This window comes from Dermacentor andersoni, chromosome 4, assembly GCF_023375885.2.
Source record: "Dermacentor andersoni chromosome 4, qqDerAnde1_hic_scaffold, whole genome shotgun sequence".
NCBI classification, from domain to species: domain Eukaryota; kingdom Metazoa; phylum Arthropoda; class Arachnida; order Ixodida; family Ixodidae; genus Dermacentor; species Dermacentor andersoni.
The window spans coordinates 191,155,985-191,180,016 of NC_092817.1; the positions used below are offsets into that span (position 1 = coordinate 191,155,985).

The 24,032-nt window shown below is 46.7% G+C and overlaps 1 protein-coding gene and 1 pseudogene across 2 annotated transcripts in view; both read left to right on the forward strand.

The window, feature by feature from the left end:
* The window catches only part of LOC129384928 (uncharacterized), a 159,931-nt gene extending 151,040 nt beyond the window's left edge, over positions 1-8,891 (forward strand). For both annotated transcript variants that reach the window (XM_072287584.1, XM_055070604.2), the window contains one exon: positions 8,744-8,891. In XM_072287584.1, coding sequence (XP_072143685.1) covers positions 8,744-8,758 — 15 coding nt within the window. In that variant the 3' untranslated portion in view covers positions 8,759-8,891. The remainder of the gene's footprint in view (positions 1-8,743) is intronic.
* A 6,817-nt stretch (positions 8,892-15,708) lies between these two features.
* On the forward strand, positions 15,709-15,872 carry LOC126532525 (U2 spliceosomal RNA; annotated as a pseudogene).
* The last annotated feature ends 8,160 nt before the right edge of the window (positions 15,873-24,032 follow it).

Below are 24,032 nucleotides of genomic sequence, written 5' to 3' on the forward strand. Positions count from 1 at the left end.
TTTAGCATCAGCACCCCACTCGTGTATGATGACAGCTTGCTTTGTATCCGCTTCAGGTTTAAGGCTGCGCAGTGTAGACACGTCAAACATAAAGGGCCTGCCATTGCTGAAAATTTCCGCCACGCTTTGCTGGCGCAATATTGTACTCGCACGCAGAGTGTTCCTCATTGTGTGCCGAGAAAGTATCTGGAACGAACTCGTGTGCCACAGCTGTCCTAGCTCCAAAGGAATATTTTTTGTATTCAACAAACGTAGTCAGGAGATTTCCACTACCTGCGGTCCCGTCCAGCATAGTGCTGTATACATTTCAAGGTCTTCCTAAGTGCTTTCACCTTTTGCCCTTTCGCCTCTGTATTGTCACTTTTTGTGCGCGTTTGTCGACTAGAAAGACGCCAAACTGCCTCTGAAACCGAATAATGCATATACTGACAAGATCAGTACAGAAAAGCCGTCGGGACGAGATGGCACTCGTGCGGGCTTCCACCGAGTTGTGTTTAGAACTCAGCAAAAGGGCAGCAGTTCAAGCGATTCCAACAATTGAAACGACTGTACCTACGTGACGCTGTGTAATGCACATGGTCGCGGCGGTTCCATAAACTCTGCGCTGTACACGGATTTACACCTTTAAGGGCTTTATGTGTCTATAACTCCCATACTTAGGAGTGTAAGGGTGTTAGTTGTGGAAAACGTTGCACCCTCAGAGGCTAACTGCAACGAAATTCTGGATCGCGTAAGAAGCCCAGTTTTAGCTAAGTTATACATGCAATAACCACTTTGGAACACACTCGCTTGAAATGCGAACGAATGCTTCAGAAAACTCTCGCAAAAATGCACGATTTTCATGCCAAAACTTAAAAAAGATCGCCGCCATTGTCACTCTCCGGAAGTGAAGCACATTTAGATTGTAGAGAACCAGCGCCAGGATCGTCTGCTTCCATTGCTTTTATACCGTTCCAGTGTACAAGCCAACGGGTCGCGCAAGTCTGCTATAGCCACAGAGTTAGTGTACTCTGCTATAGCTGCTTATGCGCTGTGCCCACGACGTTGCGTGCCCGCGATGTTCGTTTAATGCGAAGTATTCCCGTAGTCTAGCCGGTTTTCTGTATTCGGTTGTCTACTTTCGAAGAGCGTGGAGCTTCGGCGCATTCTGTCTCCACTCGGAGATCGAGAGCGCATTGGGGTGACCAAGCTGAAAGCGCGAATTTAGTCCGGCGTAACGCGCACGTGATCCGTGCGCGTCGCATTTACGCTACGGCGGCTAACATTGGACGCTCTACAGTCTAGCGTGGCCGGCGCGGCAGTAGAACAAGTCCTGTCTCACGCCGGAGCCTCTGGAGCAGAGTGCGTCGCCCACTAGCTCGCCTGACCAGCAACACGCTGGCGTACAGTTCGGCTTTACTGAAGCGAGCAAGACGAATTTGCACCTGCGGCAAACGACACAAGCTCCCTCCCCGCGCATTTCTTCGCTTGCGCTGTGGCCACAACTGGTTTCCGCGGTGCTGCGGGCCACGTTTAACGTGCTGGACCATACACAGGGTAAAAGTCTAGCGATCTTAGTATGGAGCAAATACACTAGGAGGAAGTTTCACCTGACAATCTTGAAGCCTAGCAATAAAAAAATATAGAGGAGAAATACGCCCTAGTCACGTGATAGGCAAGCGGTATATTCTAGGCGGGCTCGCTTTGGTTGCATCTGCTGCCGGGATTTCGGAATAGGCGCACATGGTAGGCATGACAAACGCGCACGCCGCGGTTAGTCTAAGCTCAAGCGTGTGACGCCGACGAGTTTGTGTTGTGTCAGTCAGGTAACGCACCGAACCACCATACGCTACGCAGACGCGGCTTGCCGCTTAAGCAGCAGACAGGCGCCAAGGCTGTATGTAGCCAAAGAAGGCCTCGCGTAAGCACCATTGTGGCAAACAACCCGAGGACCACCTCAAGGATGACCCGTCGTGCTTCGGAGCGGTTTCATCGAAACGAAAACACCTTTCGTGCCCGCAAACATGTACAGGTGATCAGGCAAGAGCCTAGATTCCTCAGCGACTCCTTTCCCGTGGGAAAAAAATGACAACGAAAGGTGACGACAGTCAAAGCTCCCAAACGCAAAGCAAAGTGCTTTCGCTGCCGTTCGATCTTCACCGAGTGGAATGGTTGTCATGTTTTGCGTTGCAAGTCTGGGGTCGTTGCTCGTTCGGAGGTGCCCGAGCTTGCGATTGTCGTTTTCGTTTAGCATCGCGGGAAGGTTCTTCGTCGGTGGTCGTTTCGCGCCGGCGCCTTTTACATTCTTGTTGTTGTTCCCTCCGGCGCTCCTCGTACGCATGTTGTTCTTCGCGTGGCCGAAATATACGTGTCTGCCCCATCGATAACGCAGCTGTTTTTACCGCCGATACTTCTTCTGTTTACATACTGCGATAACCTTGACGTCACGCTATTGTTCACGGCGAGTGTTCTAATCTGTCCGCATTTTGACAGCTGCGCCGCCACACTTTACCCGTATGCGTTTGTTAGGAATTGCTAAGTTCGTTTCCGTTGGCGGACGCAAAAATAAAACTACGGAAGGTTAGTCATATATAGCTTTCGCTGTAAAATTCTTTCCTTCTTGTGCCCAAAGATGGACGGCTGAGCCGGATACCCTTAACATATTTATGGCTGTGCAGGCCCATTGTTAAGGCAGACAGTCCCAGTCGACGCTGTCGTTCTGTTCAAAGTCTTCGACCTCTCAGTAGATCAGCAACAACAGGCGCTTCTCAGCGGCGTAATGACGTCGCACCACACAATCTAACAAAATATTGCGCGTAAATCTGCAGGAAGCGCGACGACTTCGGCGTTTAGAGTGTAGGCCAATTCTATCCATTTATCTCACAACGAAAGACGCACAGCTTAGCATTTTAGTAAGCGAAAACGCGACAAGAATGTACCCCAAAACAGCTCGTCTTTGCAGAGGTGCAAGACAGCGAGACGAAAATTAGCGAGAAAATACGCACCGCATTTCAAGGTGCACAACAGCTGATTAGACGGAACAGAATGCGCTCGGGCATTCTGAACGGGTTTCGAGGCGAGAGCGCTTTCGACTCCAATAACCGCGGTGGTAACGGCAAGTGACGCTTTGAAAATTCTGTCGTCATGGGTAAGGCGCCTCAGTCTTTCTCCACATTTCAAGGCAGCGCATTTGAAACGAAGAACGACGGGCGCGATAGCAGAAAACCGCCCGTTGCTTTCTGCTTGCATCCATGCTTGTGGCATCACGCGCCGCTGAATGTTACCGCGCACTAAACGATCTCGAATGGTCCAGCAGCCATTTGGACCGATTGGTACCCAAGGGACAAGGCACGAGGCCCCGAGAGTGGAAGCGGCGGAATCAGAGGAGGTTATTATTGCCCTGGCTATAGCGGAATCACGTGATGCTTTCTCTCACTCTTGTAATAAAACTAACATAGTCAGCATGACAGGATAATCATCCTTGTTTATTGCAACTTCTTCCTGTTCTCCCTCAACCGCTGAACGAACATGACTAAGATGATTTTTACATACTCATGTGTGGAGTTCGCTCGTATATGTTTCTATATATGGCTGCAATGTCATGAGTTTAAGAAGGCAATATGCTTAGAATGACAGAAAGTTGAGCTTATTGGCAGAGATTCATCTGAGAAAAGGATAAGGGACGCCGATACGGCCGCAAGTGAAGAGAAAACAGCACAACAAACGCGGTACATATATTTACATGGCGCTTGATCTGTCGTTTTCTCTTGTGTCTCCGTCTGCACGCCTTACCTTTTTTCTTCGACGAGGGCAACCTATTGCTCTTTCGTCCATGCAGTGAGCAGGTGATCCTGTCGGGCAAGTTTGTTCATTTGCTTTAAAAATTGTTCTCTACCATGAGTGCAATATATATTAAATTAGCGCTGGCGGTCTGTATTTTATCTCCCTTTGCTTTATGATTACCTACCTGTCTGAGAAATTTCTACTAGTCTTTAGTTAATGCTGTATGTGCAAACTGAGCCGTGTCATGTGCTGTGCAGGCCATCAGTCTTTTGTTTCACCGTTGTAACAGTTACAAATCAATAAACATGACGCTTATACACTTTAAAGCTCATTATTTTCCACCCACTGTATATATTTTAACAAGTAAACCAATCAGCTGGGGTTACACAAGAATGCGGAGTCACATTGTACGTATCTTTAGAGAGCAGAGTTGTGTACTAAAGCATAAATCAACTCAGGGTCAGCCAAATATTATAGTGATTAAGCAACGCTAAACGAGAAAAATTAAAAATGACTGAAGCACACAATACAGAAACAAATACAGCCTCGAGGAATATTCATACCAAAAAGAGGCAAGAAAAAATTGCGGAATCATTCCACTCTGTGAAAGTGGATGAACAACAAAGCTGAAGCGCATTACGCAGGGTAAGACAAGGGTAATGTATTTATTTTCATCATTTGGTAATGGTAGTGACGATACTGTTGTGATTACTGTGATGTGTACTGGTTGGATTGTTAGAACATTAGTAAGATCCTTCGCTTAACATAAATTTATGCACGATCGTTGTTGAGTAGCTGAATGGCTTGGATTTGTGTGCCACTTCAAGGCAAGCTCTTCTAGAACCGAGTTAGCCCTCTCATGTCTGGTGTTTAAATTGCCACATTGAAATATCCAACGATGATCACAGGGGCACGGTTAATCTATCGAAAGTACGCGGTCATGAACTTGTGGATGTCATACTTGCGTTTGCCTGGAGATTTATACAAAGGACATATGCAAATTCCGTCTTTCGTTTGCACGGCACAGACTTACCCACATTTGGTGGGACTGCCCTCTTGCAATTCAAGGGCGTATGGTTGTAAGTACATTCGTGAGTCTGTGTGCTGTTCACAAATAATTCCCATATGCCCAGCGACTTGAAACAATGCATCTTGATTTAATTATCTCATTTATTATTCTATATTATTATTTTGAGGAGTGGAGTGCTTGAAGCCTGCTTCACCACCGCTGCCTGTCGGCCAGGTACCACGCTATCTCCGTGATCGGCCACGCTCACCTAGGTGTATTTGTATTGTTGACGCACAAACGCAAAAAATGCACGGAACTCTAGCCACATACAGTTTCGCTGTAGTACAGTACAGACACAAAAAACGTCAATTTCTTGAAAACAATTTTATTTTCCGAGACGCTCTTATTATGTAAATGACTATGTACAAGATAATGAAATATCCAGGAAATACTCAGCTTCGCCTAATTATCTTAACCTGCCGTAGCGCAGGGCTTGCTGCAGACAATAATTGGAAATTTGGTCTCCGAGTGCCACGGCTGCAGGAGATCGATTACTGCAAGACACTGCAATTGCTCCAGCCTTTGTGATGGCATGCCTCCAATACCAATCCTGTATTTCCTCGCCACACACTGCGTCACCATAGCTTCCAGGGCAGTACGCCCACTCGACCATCAAGAAATTGTGGAGGCACGCTGCTGCGTTCACCAGATCAGTGAGCAGCTCAGGTTGTCCCGCGGCAGTGCAAGGAAAGTGCTCCATTGTGACACTATGATTCTGAACGTGTTCCCCACGCATCTTCACTCCGGATAATTCAGTATTCTTTTCCTGTCGTTAAACTACTCTCTGGGTACGGTCACAGTAAATATGTGCGCAACGGAAATGCTGCGTCGCCTACCATCAAAAAGTTATGCAGAAACTCCCCTGGCGTTGTCTAAGTATTCGAAAGCGTACCCCCAGATTTCAGTTGGCCCAACCGCAAATTTCAAGTTGGCCAACCCCAAAATTTAAGTTGGCCTAGCCCCAAATTTCAGTTATGCCGTTTCTAGATTTTAAGTTGGCTCACCCCTAAATTTCAGTTGATTCACCCCTCAATTTAAAGTTAGCCCACCCCTAAATTTCAGCTTGGCCAACTCCCAAACGATAAGTTTGCCCACCCCCGAATTTCAAGTTGGCCCACCCCCAAGTTTCATTTATGCCACCCCTAAATTTCAAGTTAGCCCACCCCCAAATGTTATTGGGCCGCCCCTCAATTTCAAATTGACCCAACCCCAAATTTCAGTTGGCCCACCCCTACTGTAGGCTTTTCCATACATGTTCTATGCAGCCCTATGTACCCCCATGGTTTTCCATAAATATGATCATATCTGTATTCTCTCTGACCAATCCTATTATTTCTTGTTTAAATTGTTCCCTGTCACTAATAAAGCTACCAGTCATCAACATGTACAATATTATAACGAATATCTTAACTTCGTAAATTACGCATTTTTACGCAGTACACCGTTAGGGCCCTCAATAAGCTGTGTAATATTGTTTATGTGCCTAAGGTTATCTTTTGAGAAAAGCATTGCTCCAGTATTTAAAAAGGAGAGACACCAAACTAAAAAACGCTGTAAAGAAATAAATGTTAGCTGTGGCGATTTGCAGAAGTCGCAGGAAATTTCCATAAATTATTTTAATGCACGTGAAAGGGCAGAACTTCTCAGAAGCCCTCTTGTTTGATATTCGTGTACGAGTCGTAAGTATGGTTTAGAATCACGCATGTACTAGCGAAACTTACGTGAATTCACCTGACACCCTTTTCCTCGTTATTTAACGTTCGTTAAGTGGGTACCATCGCATAGCTTTTGCTATTCCCATCCCTTTGATATCCATGTCTGCATGACTGCGAATGCCCCCTAGGCCTGGCGAAAGTTACGCAAATTCACGTGACACCCTTTTCCTCGTGGTTTGACGTGCACAGCGTGTATATGCCATCGCAGAGCTTGTTCGAAGCCCGACCGTTCGGTATCCATGTCAGTATAGTTGGGAATCACGCATAGGCTAGCGAAAGATACGTGCGGTCATGTGACACCCTTTCCCCGTGATTTAACGTTCGCTACGTGGGTACCATCGCATAGCTTTTGCGATTCCCATTTGTTTGATATCCATGTCTGCATGGTTGCGAATGACCCATGGATCTGTCGAAAGTTACGTGAATTCACGTGACACCCTTTTCTTCGTGGCTTGACGCGCACGAGGTGCGTATACCATCGCAGAGCTTTTTCAAAGCCCGATCGTTCGATATCCATGTCGGTAAGGTGGGGAATCACGCATGGACTAGCGAATGAGACATGAGGTTACGTGACACCCTCTCCCACGTTATTTAACGTTCCCTATGTGTGTCCCATTAGCTTGACGCCCGTATCAGTGTGTTTGTGAATCACATGTAAGTTACTCTTGGTCACGTGACGTCGTTTACCACGTGGTCTGACGTGCCCTGCATGGGTACTATCACATAGCTGCTTCGAAGCGCGATCGTTTTATATCCATGTCCATATGGTGGGGAATCAGGAATAAGCTGGCGAATGTTACGCGAGATTCCGTGACACCTTCATCCACGTGGTCTCCGATGCTCTGCGTAGTTATAATCGTAGAGATTGTTCGAAGCTCGTTCATTTGATATCCGTCTCAACGGGGCTTGTAGAAAACAAAATGATGAGATGTCAAATGACGCTCTTTTCAGCCTGTTTTTATCAGCTTTAGAAACCAACTGTTTGTTGGTGGATGCCCCTTTCGGTGCATGTCAGCAAAGCCATCGACCAGCGGCCTTCTCACGACCTGTTCGTGGCAATAACATAATGTCCATAACAGTGCATTATTGCGATGATGTATCGCGTGGGAAAACCATTTTCGTTGCCACATCACCACGCTCTTCAAGAAGACTCTCCAGTTATTTGTGGCTGGCGCAAAATTATAAGATTTTGTCGTGATGTTGAAGTTTCTACAACACCTCCGAAAGTGCATATTTACTTTGGATTTAATTCCAAAGTAAATACTTGAATTAATTGGCGTTAGATTAAAATACGTGGCGCGTAGATTCCGTGACACCTTCATCCACGTGATCTCCGATGCTCTGCGTAGTTATAATCGTAGAGATTGTTCGAAGCTCGTTCATTTGATATCCGTCTCAACGGGGCTTGTAGAAAGAATTTGGCACTGGGATTAAATGCGTCCCACCTCTAATAAATTGACTGGCGCTTGGTCTAAAATATCTGGCGCTTGGATTAATCTGAGTGGGAGTCTGCGGATGGTAAGTTGTTGTCGAATGGTTAAGCACGATCGGCTTGTTTTGGTCGTGCTATGGCTCTCAAAGTCGGCCTACGTCGCTAAGGCTGTAACGCGCAACTTGCGTTTTCTTATACATAGTGTCCTGCATCGCATCCTTCAGAGCCATTTCACGATGGCTGTCAAGGAACATCCTGTGCAGCCCGCCAACGATACAACAATACAAACAACACGGTCGGTGGGACGTAATGAGGCCGCGCGCAACGAGACAGTTGCGCACAACACATGCGGTCTCATTCTGGATTACCCGGTATAGAAGCTTTGTTTAACTGTTCTCAGCCGCCATTTATCGTGCTCGTCTGCTGTCTTTTTCACTCGATACAACGAAGCTTCCTCCAGATGTGCAAGGAACTGTCGTGTGCATTGTGGTCCTCGCCTTCTGCTGTATTTGCACTTCAAATTTATAAGAACGTAGCGCACGAATACCCAAGTATTATACCTAGACCATGACCCCCAAAACGAAGCGCGGTAACGCAGACCCGCGGCGAATCCAATATTTCATTTCATTTCATTTTATTACCTTAAAGGCCCCAATAATTATATATCAAAAATATATTAAAGCTAGAACTCCAAGTGCACACAGCGGTAATAGCAGCATTTCGCACTAAAATTGCTGACGTACTAACATATCTTTATTTTTACAGGAAACATATTACTGACAAGCCCTTCGTGAAGCATAGCTCTGGGCCACTTAATCGCCAAGCAAGAAGTTTCCTTATAAACAGCTCCTTAAACACGTAATTACGCTTGCTGGATAATAAAAATCATATTTCTTTTCAACAATACAGCTAATTATGGGGCACTGTGTCATTTCTTTAGATTGATGATTTCTCAGTGAACAGTTACCTGAGCATCGCTTTTTTTAGGTCTTAGCAATATGGGAGAACTATGAGAAGCTGCGGCGATGTGGTGTTTGGGCTGGCATTTCAGTTTCCTATGTTGGTGTAATCGTAATTGTTGCTGCAGGTTTTTCCGGCTGTAGAACCTACGCTTGAGAAGGTAACGCGGTGGACTCCATGCTGCAAGGATAATTAGAAACAAAAGCACACAATATAATGCAAAACACCTAAACAGCTATGAATGTTTGCGCACACTTATCGATCGATTGACCGGCGCTGTGGAAACCTAGCCATGTCACAAAACAATTAGCAGTTGCTTCTGTTACCTACAAAGAGGCTTTATAATGTTTCCAATAGTATGTTATCACGAGAGCCAATGGTATGGAGAAAGAAATCGATAGCAATTACATCTGCCTTAGCGTGCTTATTTTCGTTTCACTTTCGTTCCACCCTTAATTGGATTTGGCTTAGTTTCTTTCACTAACCTAAATGAAATGGGCTTCTATAAGACGCCGTAAGATATACGAAAGGACGTTCCATATATTGTACTTTTCTTCACCGTATCTTTTGACACGCATAACAATAAATTCGTGAAACAATGTTCCATTGAAATTGCCACTGTTATCTGTAATTTTTACCCGGACAATTCCTTCGCCTACCTCTTCTTCAAACCACATGCGTGGATATCGTCCTGCATACTTGGACCTTTAACTCTGTGAAACGTCAGCTGGCGTATGTGCACAACGGATTCTGTTGTGATCTGAGAATACAAATGGCGTAATAAATAAATATGCGAGTTCATCTTCAGAACAAGGCGCGAACTAGCAGGGGACGTAGAAAAGCAGAGAAACACCGGCGTTGGAGGGAAAATAGAAACACTCTGGGCGTCAACTTGACAAACGACCAGGTGATACGCTTCGATGACGCCTCGTGTGGCTCGCGGTTTGTGCCGTTAGGAGATCCTTCTGTCAATAAACGAGTTGCAAAATGAGAACACACCCGTCTACACACCCGTTAGGTGCGCGTTGAAGAACCCCAGGTGGTCGAAATTCCGGAGTACTCCACTACGGCGTGCCTCATAATCCGAAAGTGGTTCTGGCTCGTAAAACCCCATAATTTATTTTGTTAATGAACGCGTTGGTCCACGTTTGGGCTATTTTATAAAGAGACAAGTCTCCCTTTGCAAAAATATTTCTGCTCGATAGCAACTGACACCGGCGTTCCTAAAATTTTTGTTTGCCTCAAGTTTGAGCGCAGTGCGGAAGCATGCGGAGTAGGGATAAAAATCAGCAAGACGTACACAACAAAATTTCTGCATTTCCGCCATATGTTGCCGAGCTCAAGTCCTTACTAACGGACATAACTAATGAAACTGCCAGCATTTTTTCTTGCCGTGACTGAAACGGTGCGGGTGCAGATTCACTTTTTGAATAGCCTTCGCCACTCCAGGATTTCTGTTTCGAACTTCATGAGAGCAAACGCAGGCATGTACACTACAAGAAATGAAGAACAGTGCAAGCTAGTTATAGCTCAGTGATATATTTTTCACACTTATTAAATATGAGAACAAATCCATTAACGATTTGCGTTTTAGGTAAGGACCGCTGCGGCAAAGTAAAAATTTTGTCGCCTTTTTAGCAAGTGAAGTTTCTAATTATGCTATTGAATTTCTGGATCTTCTGTTCGAAATATTCTGCCAAACAAGTAGGTCGATGTGATTCTTAGCGGTAACTCACGTGCAGAGCCTATGTGAAGTGTTAGAGAACGAGGGATTTTTACACGGGCTATTTTTTTTTACACGATGCATAGGTAATTTTGTGAGGTCGCCTGTGGCAGATGGCCTAATTTTAATCGTTGTGCTGGATTACTCTAAGCCCTGGAGATTACTTTCACAGGAAATCGAAATGTACGATCGGTTATTTACCAAAATATAACTAATTAAGCTTTTATATGTTCACGTTACGGTACACCTTGAAATACGAATTGAAGCAGGTGAGTTCGAAAGGGATACTTACTTGGAACGAATTTTGAAGATGGCATGGGATTCGACATCTGCGGAATGAAATTACGGTAAAAAATGCACCGCTGTACCACTTACTTTTTTATGAAATGCCCTTTTATGCATTAAAGCACCAAAGTAACTGGAACACGCACGTATTTCGTCGAACTCTTTGGGAATGAATAGCTCGAAACTGGCGTCATCCAGAAAGTTAGTTCCGAGTTTGCCTTTCAGACTCACAGGCTACAGTTCGTGACTCGGAATATGTAGCCTCAAGTAATTAATGAAAAAGGTCATTACTGTTTTTATATTAATTAGGCGGTCAAGCATTTCAATTTTTCGTTAATGTTATATCCCCCTCTTTGGGTAATCCATTTCAAGGACTATACCCCATCTCACAAGTCGTTAGCAGCATCACCGAAGGTACGAGGCGTACACAGGTAGTATGCTCAAGTAATACTCTTGCTTGGGCTAGTTGGTTCATGTTTGAGTGAGTACAGAGCAAGGCGCAATAGACCAGGACAGAAGAACACAAACGCCGGTCCGGCGCCGCTCCTGTCGGTTGTGTTCTTCGTCTGTCCTGGTCTATTGCGCCTTGCTCTGTACTCAGACAGGTGGTATCCTTGCGCAGCGGGATATAGTTCCGGGTGCAACTGTTTTGATTATTGGTGGGTATAGAGAGTTTTGTATATGCTTGGTACACAATACGTTGCAGCGATGCGTGACTTCGTACGGGCTTTGTGGGTCCGCGCCCTGTAACGCAAATTGCTGGCGGTGAGCAGATGACGCGGCGCGACTGAACACATTTCGAGCTGCATTCGGCCCTCCTATTGGCTTAGAAGTCCTGCAGCTGCCGCATTGCTGCACCCACTACTGAGATGAAGTGTAGATGCATGCTGTCTGCCACAAGCGATACTTTAAAATCTGCTTACTCTAAAAAAAAACATGGTATTTGGCATAAACTTCACTGACGCTGGTCATGCGTATATCCCGTATTCATGCGTTCATTGTCAAATAATTGGTGCCATCTGTATGTATTATAAATTCCTTTTTGTAACGATTTCTGAAGGAGGTTCCAGAAATAGACTCCTTCCTAACAGTGAGACGACCAAATTACTGAGAGCATTACAGGAACTGCAGGTCAACGGGTGTTGCTGCCTCGTCATGGATCCGTAAAAGCAACAAGTTAACCTCTACAGGAAGCGACGGACAATAGTGAGCGCTCTATGAAGTGGAACTCCTAAAGTCGCGTGAGCTCGGAATTGCGCCGCGTTAACGCACGAAAAAGATGCGAACAACGTTGACTATCTCTGGGTGGTGCTGTCGACGCGGAGGCGACGTGGCTCTGTCTGGATTAACCTAATATTTCACTTCACTAACATGGCGTAGCGCTTTGTAAGGTCCAAAGTATCGACTAAGGAGCTTCTCAGGCAATCCTGCACGACGGATGGCAGTCCGCACCTGCACTTGGTCACCTGACTGGCATTCATCTTGCCGAAGCCGAAGGTTGTAACGCCTCGCGTGTTGTACTCGGCTGCTTTGTAATGTATACGGCACCAGTTGACGAGCTACCTCTGCTTACTAAGTCGCTCGGTGGCGGAAGCAAGTGAAACGCTCATGTCGTGCGGAAGCATGGCGTCGAGCACGGTCTGGACCTCACGCCCGTATGCAAGACGGGACTGTGTGAATAGTGTGGTTTTCTGAATGGTTGTATTGTATAATGTAATGTACGACAGGACCTGATGCCATGCGTAATGCTGAACGCCTACGTACATTGGCAGCAAGTCAGCGACGGCTTTGTTTACCCGTTCCGTCAGTCCGTTGGTCTGTGGGTTGTCTTGCTATGCTGCGTGCAGCTCAGCTTGAATATGTCGTCCATCAGATGGCTGCAAAAGCAGTTCCGCTGTCGGTGGTGACCTACAATGGGGCACCATGTCCGAGGACTATGTGATATTTAAACTGAACAACTTCGTACGCCGTGGCTCGTTGTAGCTTTTGTCTCGGTGTAGCGTATTAGGTGGCGTGTGGCGACTATATTCCACTTGTTTCCGCTGAATGTCAAGGAAAAAGGTTCCAGCAGATCCATGCCGATTTCATCAAACGGAGCGCTAGGCGGTGCGATGGGTTGGAGCAACCCTTTGGGGCCTTAGAGACGGCGATTCTCTGCTTTGATATTCACGGCAGCTTTGTACGTCGCCATTCAGAGTGGTAGATTGTCCGAGCCAGTAGTGCATCTCGCGTACTCTGACACGAGTGCGTGAAAAACACACAGGAATTGGACATGAACTCACCAAACCTTCCACTAGCAGGCGACCTTCTGCCGGCGCCCCGTACAAGCCAGGCGGACATGGCAAAGATCCACCTACGCATGCAGCAGTTCTGCCGAAACATCGGGCAAAACTGCTGTATTGGCAGGGCAAATGCGCTCCGGCCAACTGGAGGTGCAGTGCCATCTTTAGCGCATTACCTCGGAGACCACAACGCACACAAGCCCCTCTTCTCATCTGCTATTAGATATGGTTCAAGGTGTGGCTAATGTTAATACCGAGCCGTCGGGTGAAACAGCTTAAAAAAGGCCCAGGCAGAAGATTCTGGGACACAAAATATTAACCAAAGCATGTGCGGCCTTCACAAGTGATCAGCGCAAACGGCGTATTTTGGGTTGGAGCGACCTAAGCACGCACAGCACGTCCCTCAAATTGTTCCTACAGCGCATGCCCTATTCCGTCTGCCTCGTTCTCGCTGCCGCGGACGAGTTGTATCTCGATCGTGTTGTTGCGTTGGCTAACAACGCCTATGAGGTCGTCCCTCCAACTGTAACCGCTGTCTAGGAGAGCGCGGACTCTTACTGTGTCAAGGTTTGAGGAGCGCATCGACCAACTCGCTGCATCCGTAGCCACTCTCCAGACCCCGTAACGTTACCAGCATTCACCGGGCCCAAGGCGTCATTCTTCTTTCTGCAACTACGCCTCGCGTCATTCGAGTACCTCTCCGTTCAGCTGGTATGACAGGATGTTCCAGCAAAAACACCAGAAAATGCACTTCGCCTTTCGGCTGGTCTGAAAAAGCCCGCGGAATCACTGATGGTGGCCTGTGACCTTCCTGCTCAACCTGGCCTTTTCTTTATCATTACGAACCGAATCTCTGGGATAAGGTTTCTCCTGGAAACAGAAGAAGAGGTAATCGTGGTACCACCTACCAACGCGGATTGCTGGTGCAGCTCCACAGGACGAATCCTACGTGGCGCTAACACTTCATTGATAGCCACGTGCGGCCTCTGTTCAATGCCTACTGACCTGGGCATGCGTCGCACGTTTCGCTGGGTGTTCCTAATAGCGGACGTCGTCCAACCCATCACTGGATCCAACTTCCTGTCACACCTCAAATTGGAAGTTGGTATATGACGTCATCATCTTATTAGCAGCATGACCCGCCTCTATATTTCAGGCGAGGTCTGCGATGTCACGCCCACCGACATACGCACGCCCATCCCGAGTTCTTTATGTGAGAACCTGCTTGCCGAGTTCGCGTATCGAACGAAGCCCTGCAACCTCAACCAGCCGCCTAACCATGCTGGGGCCCATCACATCGTTACACGTGGTCCGCCTGTCGCTGCCTGTCCACGTCGCCTATTTACTGAACAAGTGGAAATAGGCAAACGAAAATTTTATTACATGTTATAGCTCCTAGACAGTGGTTATAGTTGGAGGGACGACCTCATAGTTATACGCCCATCATCCTGCTCTTGATACTCACCAATGCATCTCGCACCAAAGAAGTACCCGAGAGACTGGTGCCCGTGCGGGCACTACCGCGCTCTCAACACTCAGTCCGTCCACGACAGCTACCCGCTACCTCACATTGAGGATGTTATGTTTAACCTGATTGGCTGCACTATGTTTAGTAAAGTGGACCTTGGTAAAGGGTACCCGTGTTGCCGCATACATCCCTAAGACGGCCATCACAACTCTGGTTGGCTTGTTTGAGTTTGTGCGGATGCCTTTTGGACTCCGCAACACGGCTTAATCTTTCCAGTGGTTGATTGCAGAGGTGATGCGCCGCCTCCCAGCTGTACTCGCCTACATAAACGACATTCTTGTTGCGAGTGCGCTTCCAGCAGACCACATAGCTGCTTCTACCACTCACCAAACTTCGAAAAAATTCAGTGCCATTCCACACTGCAAAGGTGGATGACCAACGTACGTGGGCCACTTAATGGCGAACTGTCCATTGCCATGCGCCAAAGGCCATATCCACATAAATGGAAGGAAAAACTGGACTAGTCGCTCTTCCACAATGTTGAGTTTCGGATGATTATGAGGCACCGGGGGGAATACATGAGCGTGTACTGTTGTGAAACGCGGCACGACACCTTTTACTAACGAATCCCGACACATAGAACAGACAAGCACCCCACCGCCCTCCGAGGGCACACACTGCTTCACCGTAACGAAGGCGATCGTGCATTGGTCGACCTCCCGCAGTGCACTAATGCTTGTGAGGTCGCTCCAAAATCACAAGCGATCACACACAACAGAGGCTACGCAAAATTGGTTCCCCACAAACTCCCTCTCAAACCTGGCCGTTGCTCCGCTGAAACGTTACAAGTTTGCGGGATCGGGCCGCGTGGACGGTTCGCATTTTTTTCCGCCTCATGGTCCTGGTGGGCAGCACACTTACGGGACCGCCACCACGGGAGAGCTTAAGTAAAGGAAAAGAGATACGTAAGCGCTTGGAACGCCGACAAAGAGAGGGTGGTGCGAACGTAGACATGACCGACATGGGTCAATGTGTAGTATGGGTTCTTACCAGCTTAATATTTGGACCTGAGATATTAAAGTTCTTTTTGCAAGTTGGCGGAGTGCTTCTAGCCTACTTCATCTCCGCCACAGGTAGGCCCGCGATTGCAGTATCTTCAGGATCGGCTCACGTATGGGGAGAAATTCTCGATCTACGTGGCTCTTGCCCACGGACACATTTTTCATCAAAACCCAACCATATACAGCTTCGCTGTAAAACAAGCAGCCAGTATGCGACAATCATCTACACTTCGGAAGCATCTTTCATTTTCAGGGCCACAAAACAAGCCGTCGCAGATGCGGTGCTTCTCACTCATCCCAGGTCGGGTGTCCGCCGCGAACCATAGTGAACGCTTCACGCGTGACCATGAGTGCTGTACTTCAGCAATTTATTTACTTCGAGTGGCGTCCTCTAGAATTTCAATACGTAGCATTGTTTGGCTAGGTTCCCGGGGTAATTTTCTGCTCCATTCCGTTCGGTACAACCGATTTTGTTTCCCAAAGCATCCCTATGCCATCTAGGCCTGGATATGTGAATACGCAAACTGGTTCCCGTACCGTCAGCGTGCTTGGCGTGTCGGCGTCGTGCCTTGTAACCGGACCATTGTGGCACGTAGTAATGCGCTAGTGGAATCGGAGAAATCATGCTTACGCCTGATTGAGCGGGCTCTGCGAAAAATATAATTTGGGGACACCAGGCAGCAACGTCTGTTGGCTTTTTCTTCACCCACAAATTGGTGACCTCGGACTTCGCGTCATTGCTCAAAGCTCCGGGTGCCTCAGTCGCTTCGCTTGGCTGGGCTTGCCGCCGCAACGAGCTCGAGCCCCGCTGTCTTCACAGTCCGCCTTCTATCCAGTCAGTGATGACTTCGCATTCTCCCGATCAGGTGCTTCCGTCAACGCCACTACCCCAAGATCCCTAGGTCTCCGCTCTCAAGCTCCCGGAGTTCTGGTCATCGGACTCGTAACTTTGGTTCCTTACCATGCAATCCTTGTTTCGAATCCTTGTTCAGTCGCCACCGCCTCAATTCGCAGTTGGCCATATTCGACCACGTCATTGGGGCGCTTCCACTTACTATTTCTGCGATTGTTCGCGATGTTCGGCGCTGCACACCCGTCGATTGCCCCTTGATTCGCTAACCGCCTCCTGCGCATCGTTGAGGCGGAGCAGGATCGATTACAGCAGCTCATTACTTTCGAGCAGTTCAGCGGCCGCAAACCTACCGACTTATTGCGTCGCATGCAAGCCTTGGCTGGCGACTTGGCTCCTTCAACCGACAGCGCACTTCTCCGGGAGCTTTTCCTACAGCTCCTTCCACCGCAAGTACGCATGATCCTGACCACGTCTTCTGTACGCTTACCGCCACCTACAAGTGGTCTCACGTGCCTCCGACGCGATATTTTGTCACAAAGCCGCCAGGTGCTGACACACATCCGACCAAGGCCCATGCTATAGAGCTTCATACAATAATTGCTAGAGGGAGGTCTGTATCTAGTGTCTACAGGATCTGCAGGCGGAGTGGTTCGACCCAGCATGGAAGTGATGGTTAGTACAAATATTTACCTAAAGTTCGTCCTTTCTGGAAACGACTTCGTGACTTTGGATGTGCTTCACTTTAAACAAATTGCTCTTTTTATAAATAAGTGCACCACTAAGCCCACTGAACACAAGACGTTTTGACGACGTCTTGGGACAGCCAAAAAAAACTAAACCGTCTACGAATGTTTAGAACAGCTACAAGACGTCTTTTTGCGCACGTCTGGAAGACGTTCTGCGAAAGACGGCAAGGAGACGTCTTGTTAAGATGTCTTCTTACATCTTGCTAAGACGTCGTTAAAACGTCGTCAGAAAACGGCTTGACAACGTTTGAGAACGGCTTGAGAAGGTTTTGCATAAACGTTTGGAAGATGTCTGTGCTAATCTATTTTTGGATACGTGTCAACAAGAGACGTGTCGGTGCTTTTCTCGGCTTACACGACTGCTACATATCCAAAAATCACTATATCTAGTATAGATACGTGCACTTCTTGGTACCCTGTTATTGCGTCTACACGTACGTCACGGAAAAAAATCATGCATAGAGCGTAAAATTAATTGCAGTAATCTCTACTGACAACGTGTACGCGCATAGGCCAATATCAGTGAAAACTTAAGTAAATACGCAATTTAGTTCATAATAAACATAAAGGCGTGCGTAAATGCGCGTGAAACAAGCACACACGGGAGCGAATAATGCTCTGTACACAGTTCGACGCATAGCTATTGTAGTGTATCAATGATTTTTTAAATAGAGGTACCTATATGTGGCTGGCTTTCTTTTCTTTTACTTTTTCATAACGTGAAATAATTCTATATTGGTACTATATCACCATTTGTCGACACACAGCTCTTGCTGCGCGAAGCGCAATACACACGGACACGGATATATATCGCAGCATTTTTTTACTGTCGCTCGAAGTGGCGACTGTACAGGCGTGGCGCCAACTCATATTGGCGAGATGTGTGCACTTTTTCTCGCGACAATATGCGGGCTTTGCCTTTGCTTATTGCTTTCTTAGTGGCAACAGCCAATACGGAGGTTGCCCGGAGCGGAAAAGTCGATCGTCCGAACGCGTATCATAGTCGCTCTGCATGCCACCAAACAGTTCACAAAATACAATAACTATTTATTGGTTTACGTAGAAAAAGCATTTAAGTAAATGTGGTGCTACTACTGGGATATTGAACACGGTTTATTTAATCGCGAACTTAAAAATACATTCGAGCGTATAAATCAGTCCCCTTCAGCTTTAAAAAAAAGTCACCTTTGTGTGGACCATGGCAGTCGTGCTTGATAGCGAGTCGTGAGATCAAAAACTACAAACGAGCACGTAGAAAATGCAGAGTAAAATATTCAATAAATTCAGAGAGGATCTTCTCAAATGCCCTACAAACGCATCATATTAAACATATCCTAATAGCCAGGAAAAAAAATGAATACATTTACCCAAGAAGAAAGAAACAATGCACATGGCAACAGTACGACCGACCGCAAAAGACTAGATCAGCCAATGAAAATCGGCATAATAAGTGCAAAAAATAACGTGTTAAATGAAAATGACAGCACACACGCGCGTACGATATTTTTACTTTGGAGAAGATAGTTAAATTACTGATTAAGCAACGCGACTGGCAACCAGAAACTAAATTTTCTGAAGCGCGCGATTCAGTGCCAGAATGTAATTAAACTTGAAGCTCCGACAGTTTAAAGGCGCTACAACCTCGCAAGCTAAAATTAGCAATATATTTGCCCCATTTAAAAAAGGTAAGGCAGGTGTCTGTCATATTTCATTCGAATGCACGGTTCATAAAGAAACAAATTGCGGTGCAAGTCACCATCATCAGAACGAATAGACGCTACGCATGTTAGACAGATCGGTTTATCATAAGACGAAGGAAAGAAAGCTTTGTGTAAGTCGCACTAACACAGTGCATCTCTGATTTAGTTACTTCCTTTAAAGAGACACAGCTGTCAAAACACAAAAGATAGCAAACATCCTGTGCTCACCAATAAGAGAGTTTTGGCCTAACAAAACATCAAAGCACAATTAACTGTTCGGTATCTTATTACAGATGCGAACATGCTTTGAATCTAGTTCATCGTTTCGCGACGACAGGAAAGAAAGAGAACCCATAGAAAACCACGAGTCACCTGCAAATGCACACACATATACGTGCGCCCATTTGTACGCACGCATGCCGTAAAACACACCTCTACGAAGAACCTCACACTGCACAATGAATGCAAAGGTGTCCGCACCAGTACAGGCAATTCTATGAAATGCAACACCAATAAGTTTCCTCTGCTTCAACAAGCATGCAGCCGTGCCGAAACGATAAGATTAGCCCTTGCTCGTTCTACACGCGTGTCGTCGCCAACCCCTCGAAGAAAATGCAAGTGCGGTCACCTCTAGAGACACACAAGACGCACATTCTTCAAGCGAAGCAGCCGTTTTGCTGATTTATCCAAAAAGACGTCTAAAATACGAAAATGCGAGAGCGAAGTTCGTGAACCCGCCAGCGCTTAACTGTATCACGGCCGGCCTAGAGGCGCGAGGCGCCTTGATAGCCGTGAGAGAGGGCGTTGCTTAAGCTTGCCCTCGCTCTGCCTTTACGTTTTCGTTCCCAAACTTCCCTTCCAATCTTTCGCCCTTTCAGATCTTTCAGGGAGGGGGGGGGGGGGGGGGAGACGGAGCCGGTTGCCCGGTGGAGTCAGTTGGTTTGGGTTGGCGCCTGTGTAGGCGGGTGCCAACCCAAATAGCAGGGGAGAGTTATTAGTGGAGCTTGCAGAACGGAATAATATGCGGATAATTAATACCTTCTTCCGCAAGCGGGATAGCCGCAAGTGTACGTGGAGGAGCCCGAATGGAGAGACTATAAGTGAAATAGACTTCAAACTCTGCGCTAACCCTGGCTTCACGCAAGATGTGGACGTGCACGGCAAAGTGCGCTGCAGTGACCATAGAATGGTAAGAAGTCGAATTACGCTAGATATGAGGAGGATAGAAGGAGGATAGAAGGAGGATGGAAGAAACTAGTACTAAGAAGCCGATCAAAAAGTTAGCGGTAAGAAGGAAAATAGAGGAATTCCGGGTCAAGCTACAGAAAAGGTATTCGGATTTACGTCAGGAAGAGGACCTTAGTGGTAAAGCAATTAACGACAATCTCATGGGCATCATTAAGGAGTATAGAATTGAAGTCGGCGGTAACTTTATCAGACAGGATACCACTAAGCTATCGCAGGAGACGAAAGATCCGGTTAAAGAATGCCAATGTATGAAAGTCTCTAACCCTACAGCTAGAATAGTACTGGTAGAACTTTCCAAGCTGACATAAGGACGTATAATATGGATATAACTCAAAATGCTCCCTGGAACGGAGGAAGCCTAGAAGCAGTGAAGAAACTAGGAATAGGCAAGAATCAGATGCATGCGTTAAGAGACAAAGCGGGCAATATCATTACTACATGGATAAGATAGTTCAAGTGGCCGAGGACTTCTATAGAGATTTGTACAGTACCTGTGGCACCCACGACGATCATGGAAGAGGGAATAGTCTAGAGCAATTTGACATCCCACAAATAACGCCGGAAGAAGTAAACAAAGCCTTGGGAGCTATACAAAGGAGGAAAGTAGCTGGGGAGAGCAGCATTCCGGGCAAGTTGGTAATCCATTGCTTAAATGATATTGCGCGACATAAAAAACGACACGGAACCACGACACGACACGGAACATGACACGTAACCATGTTACATGAATTCGCACTTCATTTCCTTGTAAGCGAATGCGCGATCTTCGTTGCCTGCCATGTATAAAATGATGCAGTGGCACAATAAACTTAGTTGAAAGTTTGCGCTTGGTGTGTCGTCTTCTCTCACGTCCGTGTCGTTTTTTTATGTCGCGCAATATCATTTCAGCTGGGAAGGATAAGGTAACAGCAGATTTGTTGAAGGATGGTGGGCAGATTGTTCTAGAAAAACTGGCCCCCCTGTATACACAATGCCTCATGACCTCGGGCGTACCGGAATATTAGAAGAACGGCAACATAATCTTAATCCATAAGAAAGGGGATGCCAATGACTTCAAAGATTACAGACTGATCTGCTTGCTGTCCGTTGTCTACAAATATTTACTAAGGTAATCGCAAATACAATCAGGAACACATTAGACTCCTGTCAACCAAAGGACCTGGCAGAATTTCGTAAAGGATACTCAACAATAGACCATATTCACACTATCAATCAGGTGATAGAGAAATGTGCGCAATATAACCAGCCCTTACATATAGTTTTCATTGATTGCGAGAAAGCGTTTTATTCAGTCGAAACCTCAGCAGTCATGCATGCATTACGGAATCAGGGTGTAAACGAACCGTATGTAAAAGTATTGAAAGATATCTATAGCTGCTCCGCAGCCACCGTAGTCCTCCATAAAGAAAGCAACAAAATCCCAATAAAGAAGGGCGTCAGGCAGGGAGATGCGACCTCTCCAATGCTATCCACAACGTGTGTACAGGAGGTATTTAGAGAATTCAAGATAAGAATTCAGGAAGAATTCAGGATAAGAGTTAATGGAGAATACCTTAGTAACTTGCGATTCGCTGATGATATTGGCTTCCTTAGTAACTCAGGGGACCAATTGCAATGCAAATGCATGCTCACTGGCATGGACAGGCAAAGCAGAAGGGTGGGTCTAAAAATTAATCTGCAGAAACCTAAAGTAATGCTTACAGTCTCGGAAGAGAACAGCTGTTTGCGATAGGTAGCGAGGCACTGGAAGTGGTAAGGGAATACATTTACTTAGGGCAGGAAGTGACCGCGGATCCGGATCATGAGACTGAAATAATCACAAGAATAAGCATGAGCTGGGGTGCGTTGGGCAGGCATTCTCAGATCATGAACAGCAGGTTGCTATTATCCCTCAAAAGGAAAGTGTATAGCAGCTGTGTCTTACCAGTACTCACGTACGGAGCAGAAATCTGGAGGCTTACGAAAAGGGTTCTACTTAAATTGAGGACGACGCAACGAGCTATGGAAAGAGGAATGATGGGTGTAGAGTTAAGGGTTAAGAGCAGATTGGATGAGGGAACAAAGGCGAGTTAATGACATCTTAGTTGAAATCAAGAAAAAGAAATGGGCATGGGCTGGGCATGTAATGAGGATTGAAGATAACCGATAATCATCAAGGGTTACGGACTGGATTCCAAGAGAAGGGAAGCTTAGCAGGGGGCGACAGAAAGTTAGGTGGGCGGATGAGGTTAAGAAGTTCGCAGGGACAGCATGGTCACAATTAGCACATGAAAGGAGTAGTTGGAGAAGTATGGGAGAGGCATTTGCCCTGCAGTGGGCGTAGCCAGGTTGATGATGATGGTGAGGTGGGCGCCTTGGTTTAATTTAGAAAACTCGCAAATGAAGCTCTCCATTTTGTGGTTTCGACTCGGAAAGCGGATCCAGCCTCATCGATGCCTGTGTTTCGCCGACAAAAAAAGTGAGTACCACATGAAAGTGCCTTACTTGTGATAATCGTCACCGCGAAATATCCTTTGCATGGACATGTCACGTATGCGCGCCGCGCTCGAAGGGTATACTGTGTGCTTGCCGGGGTGTCCGATCTAACCTTAAAACATGTAGTTTCACTGATAAATGAGTGCTTTATTTTCCACAATATGAGCGACTATTTCTCACGTTTACATGTTTTTCTCCGTGATCCGTGCAAGATGGAGTGCTAACAGACAAACTTTAATTCCTAATTGCAGCCATCCATGGTTCATGCAATGCGTACGCGATAGTTAGTGCTCCTGTATATAGAGTGGCAATAGGGATAGTTAATTATTTATGACAGGCTTTTCACAGTGGGTGCTGTACACATCCTGAAACTTCAATGATTCAACTAATCACAGGCGAATACAGGCGAGCCCGATTGTTTCCACACCATGCTCTACTACTTCTATTCCGGCTCAAAATGCAGTATCCACCTTTCATCGCCAGTGACAATGCGATCCAGGAAACTTTCACCCTCCTCGGCAAACCGTTGCAGATAATTCAATGAAGCAATCATTCACTGGCCTTTCATCATGCCATCCAACTGCTTAGGCACCCATTTGCATGAAACTTTCCGGTACCTTAAGGACCCGTGTACGATGTCATAAACACTCCCATACGAAATGCCAAGCTCCCGGGAAAGGTCCTTGACTTGCACACGCCGATGCGCTTTCACCATTGCATCCACGCGGGAAGCGTCGTCAGTCAGCGAAGCATGCGGCCTCCCTGAACGCTCATTGTAATGCAAGTCTTCGCAGCCTTTTGCGACCTCACAACAGCATCACCTCACACTTCTCAAAGCGAGACACCTTTCCCCATACGTGGGCTGCATTTCCCTGTGGATTTCGATGGGCGTTCCTGCCTTGCTCCAAGAAAAACGAATCACGCTTGGTTCTTCGTACGCCGTGGACGTGTGAAGCACAGCCGCCATCTTCAACAAGTGAAAGCAGCGCCGTACCGCCGAGCGACCGGCAGATAAAGCCGGGCCGGTCCAAGAAAGGTCCACTGATTGGGATCACTATGTTGACTTTGCATTTACAGCCGTAATTTGACTAAAAAATAGAAGCAAGGACATTCCGATTCGCCCCCGTACCTATTTTACCGGTAGGTACCCATCGTCAGCTCTCGTTTGCCTCACACAGCAGCGGCCGACGCTTTACTATTTTACCAAAGCTGTTGTCTACCAACAAGGAATGCCCAGAGACCCTCGTAAATAT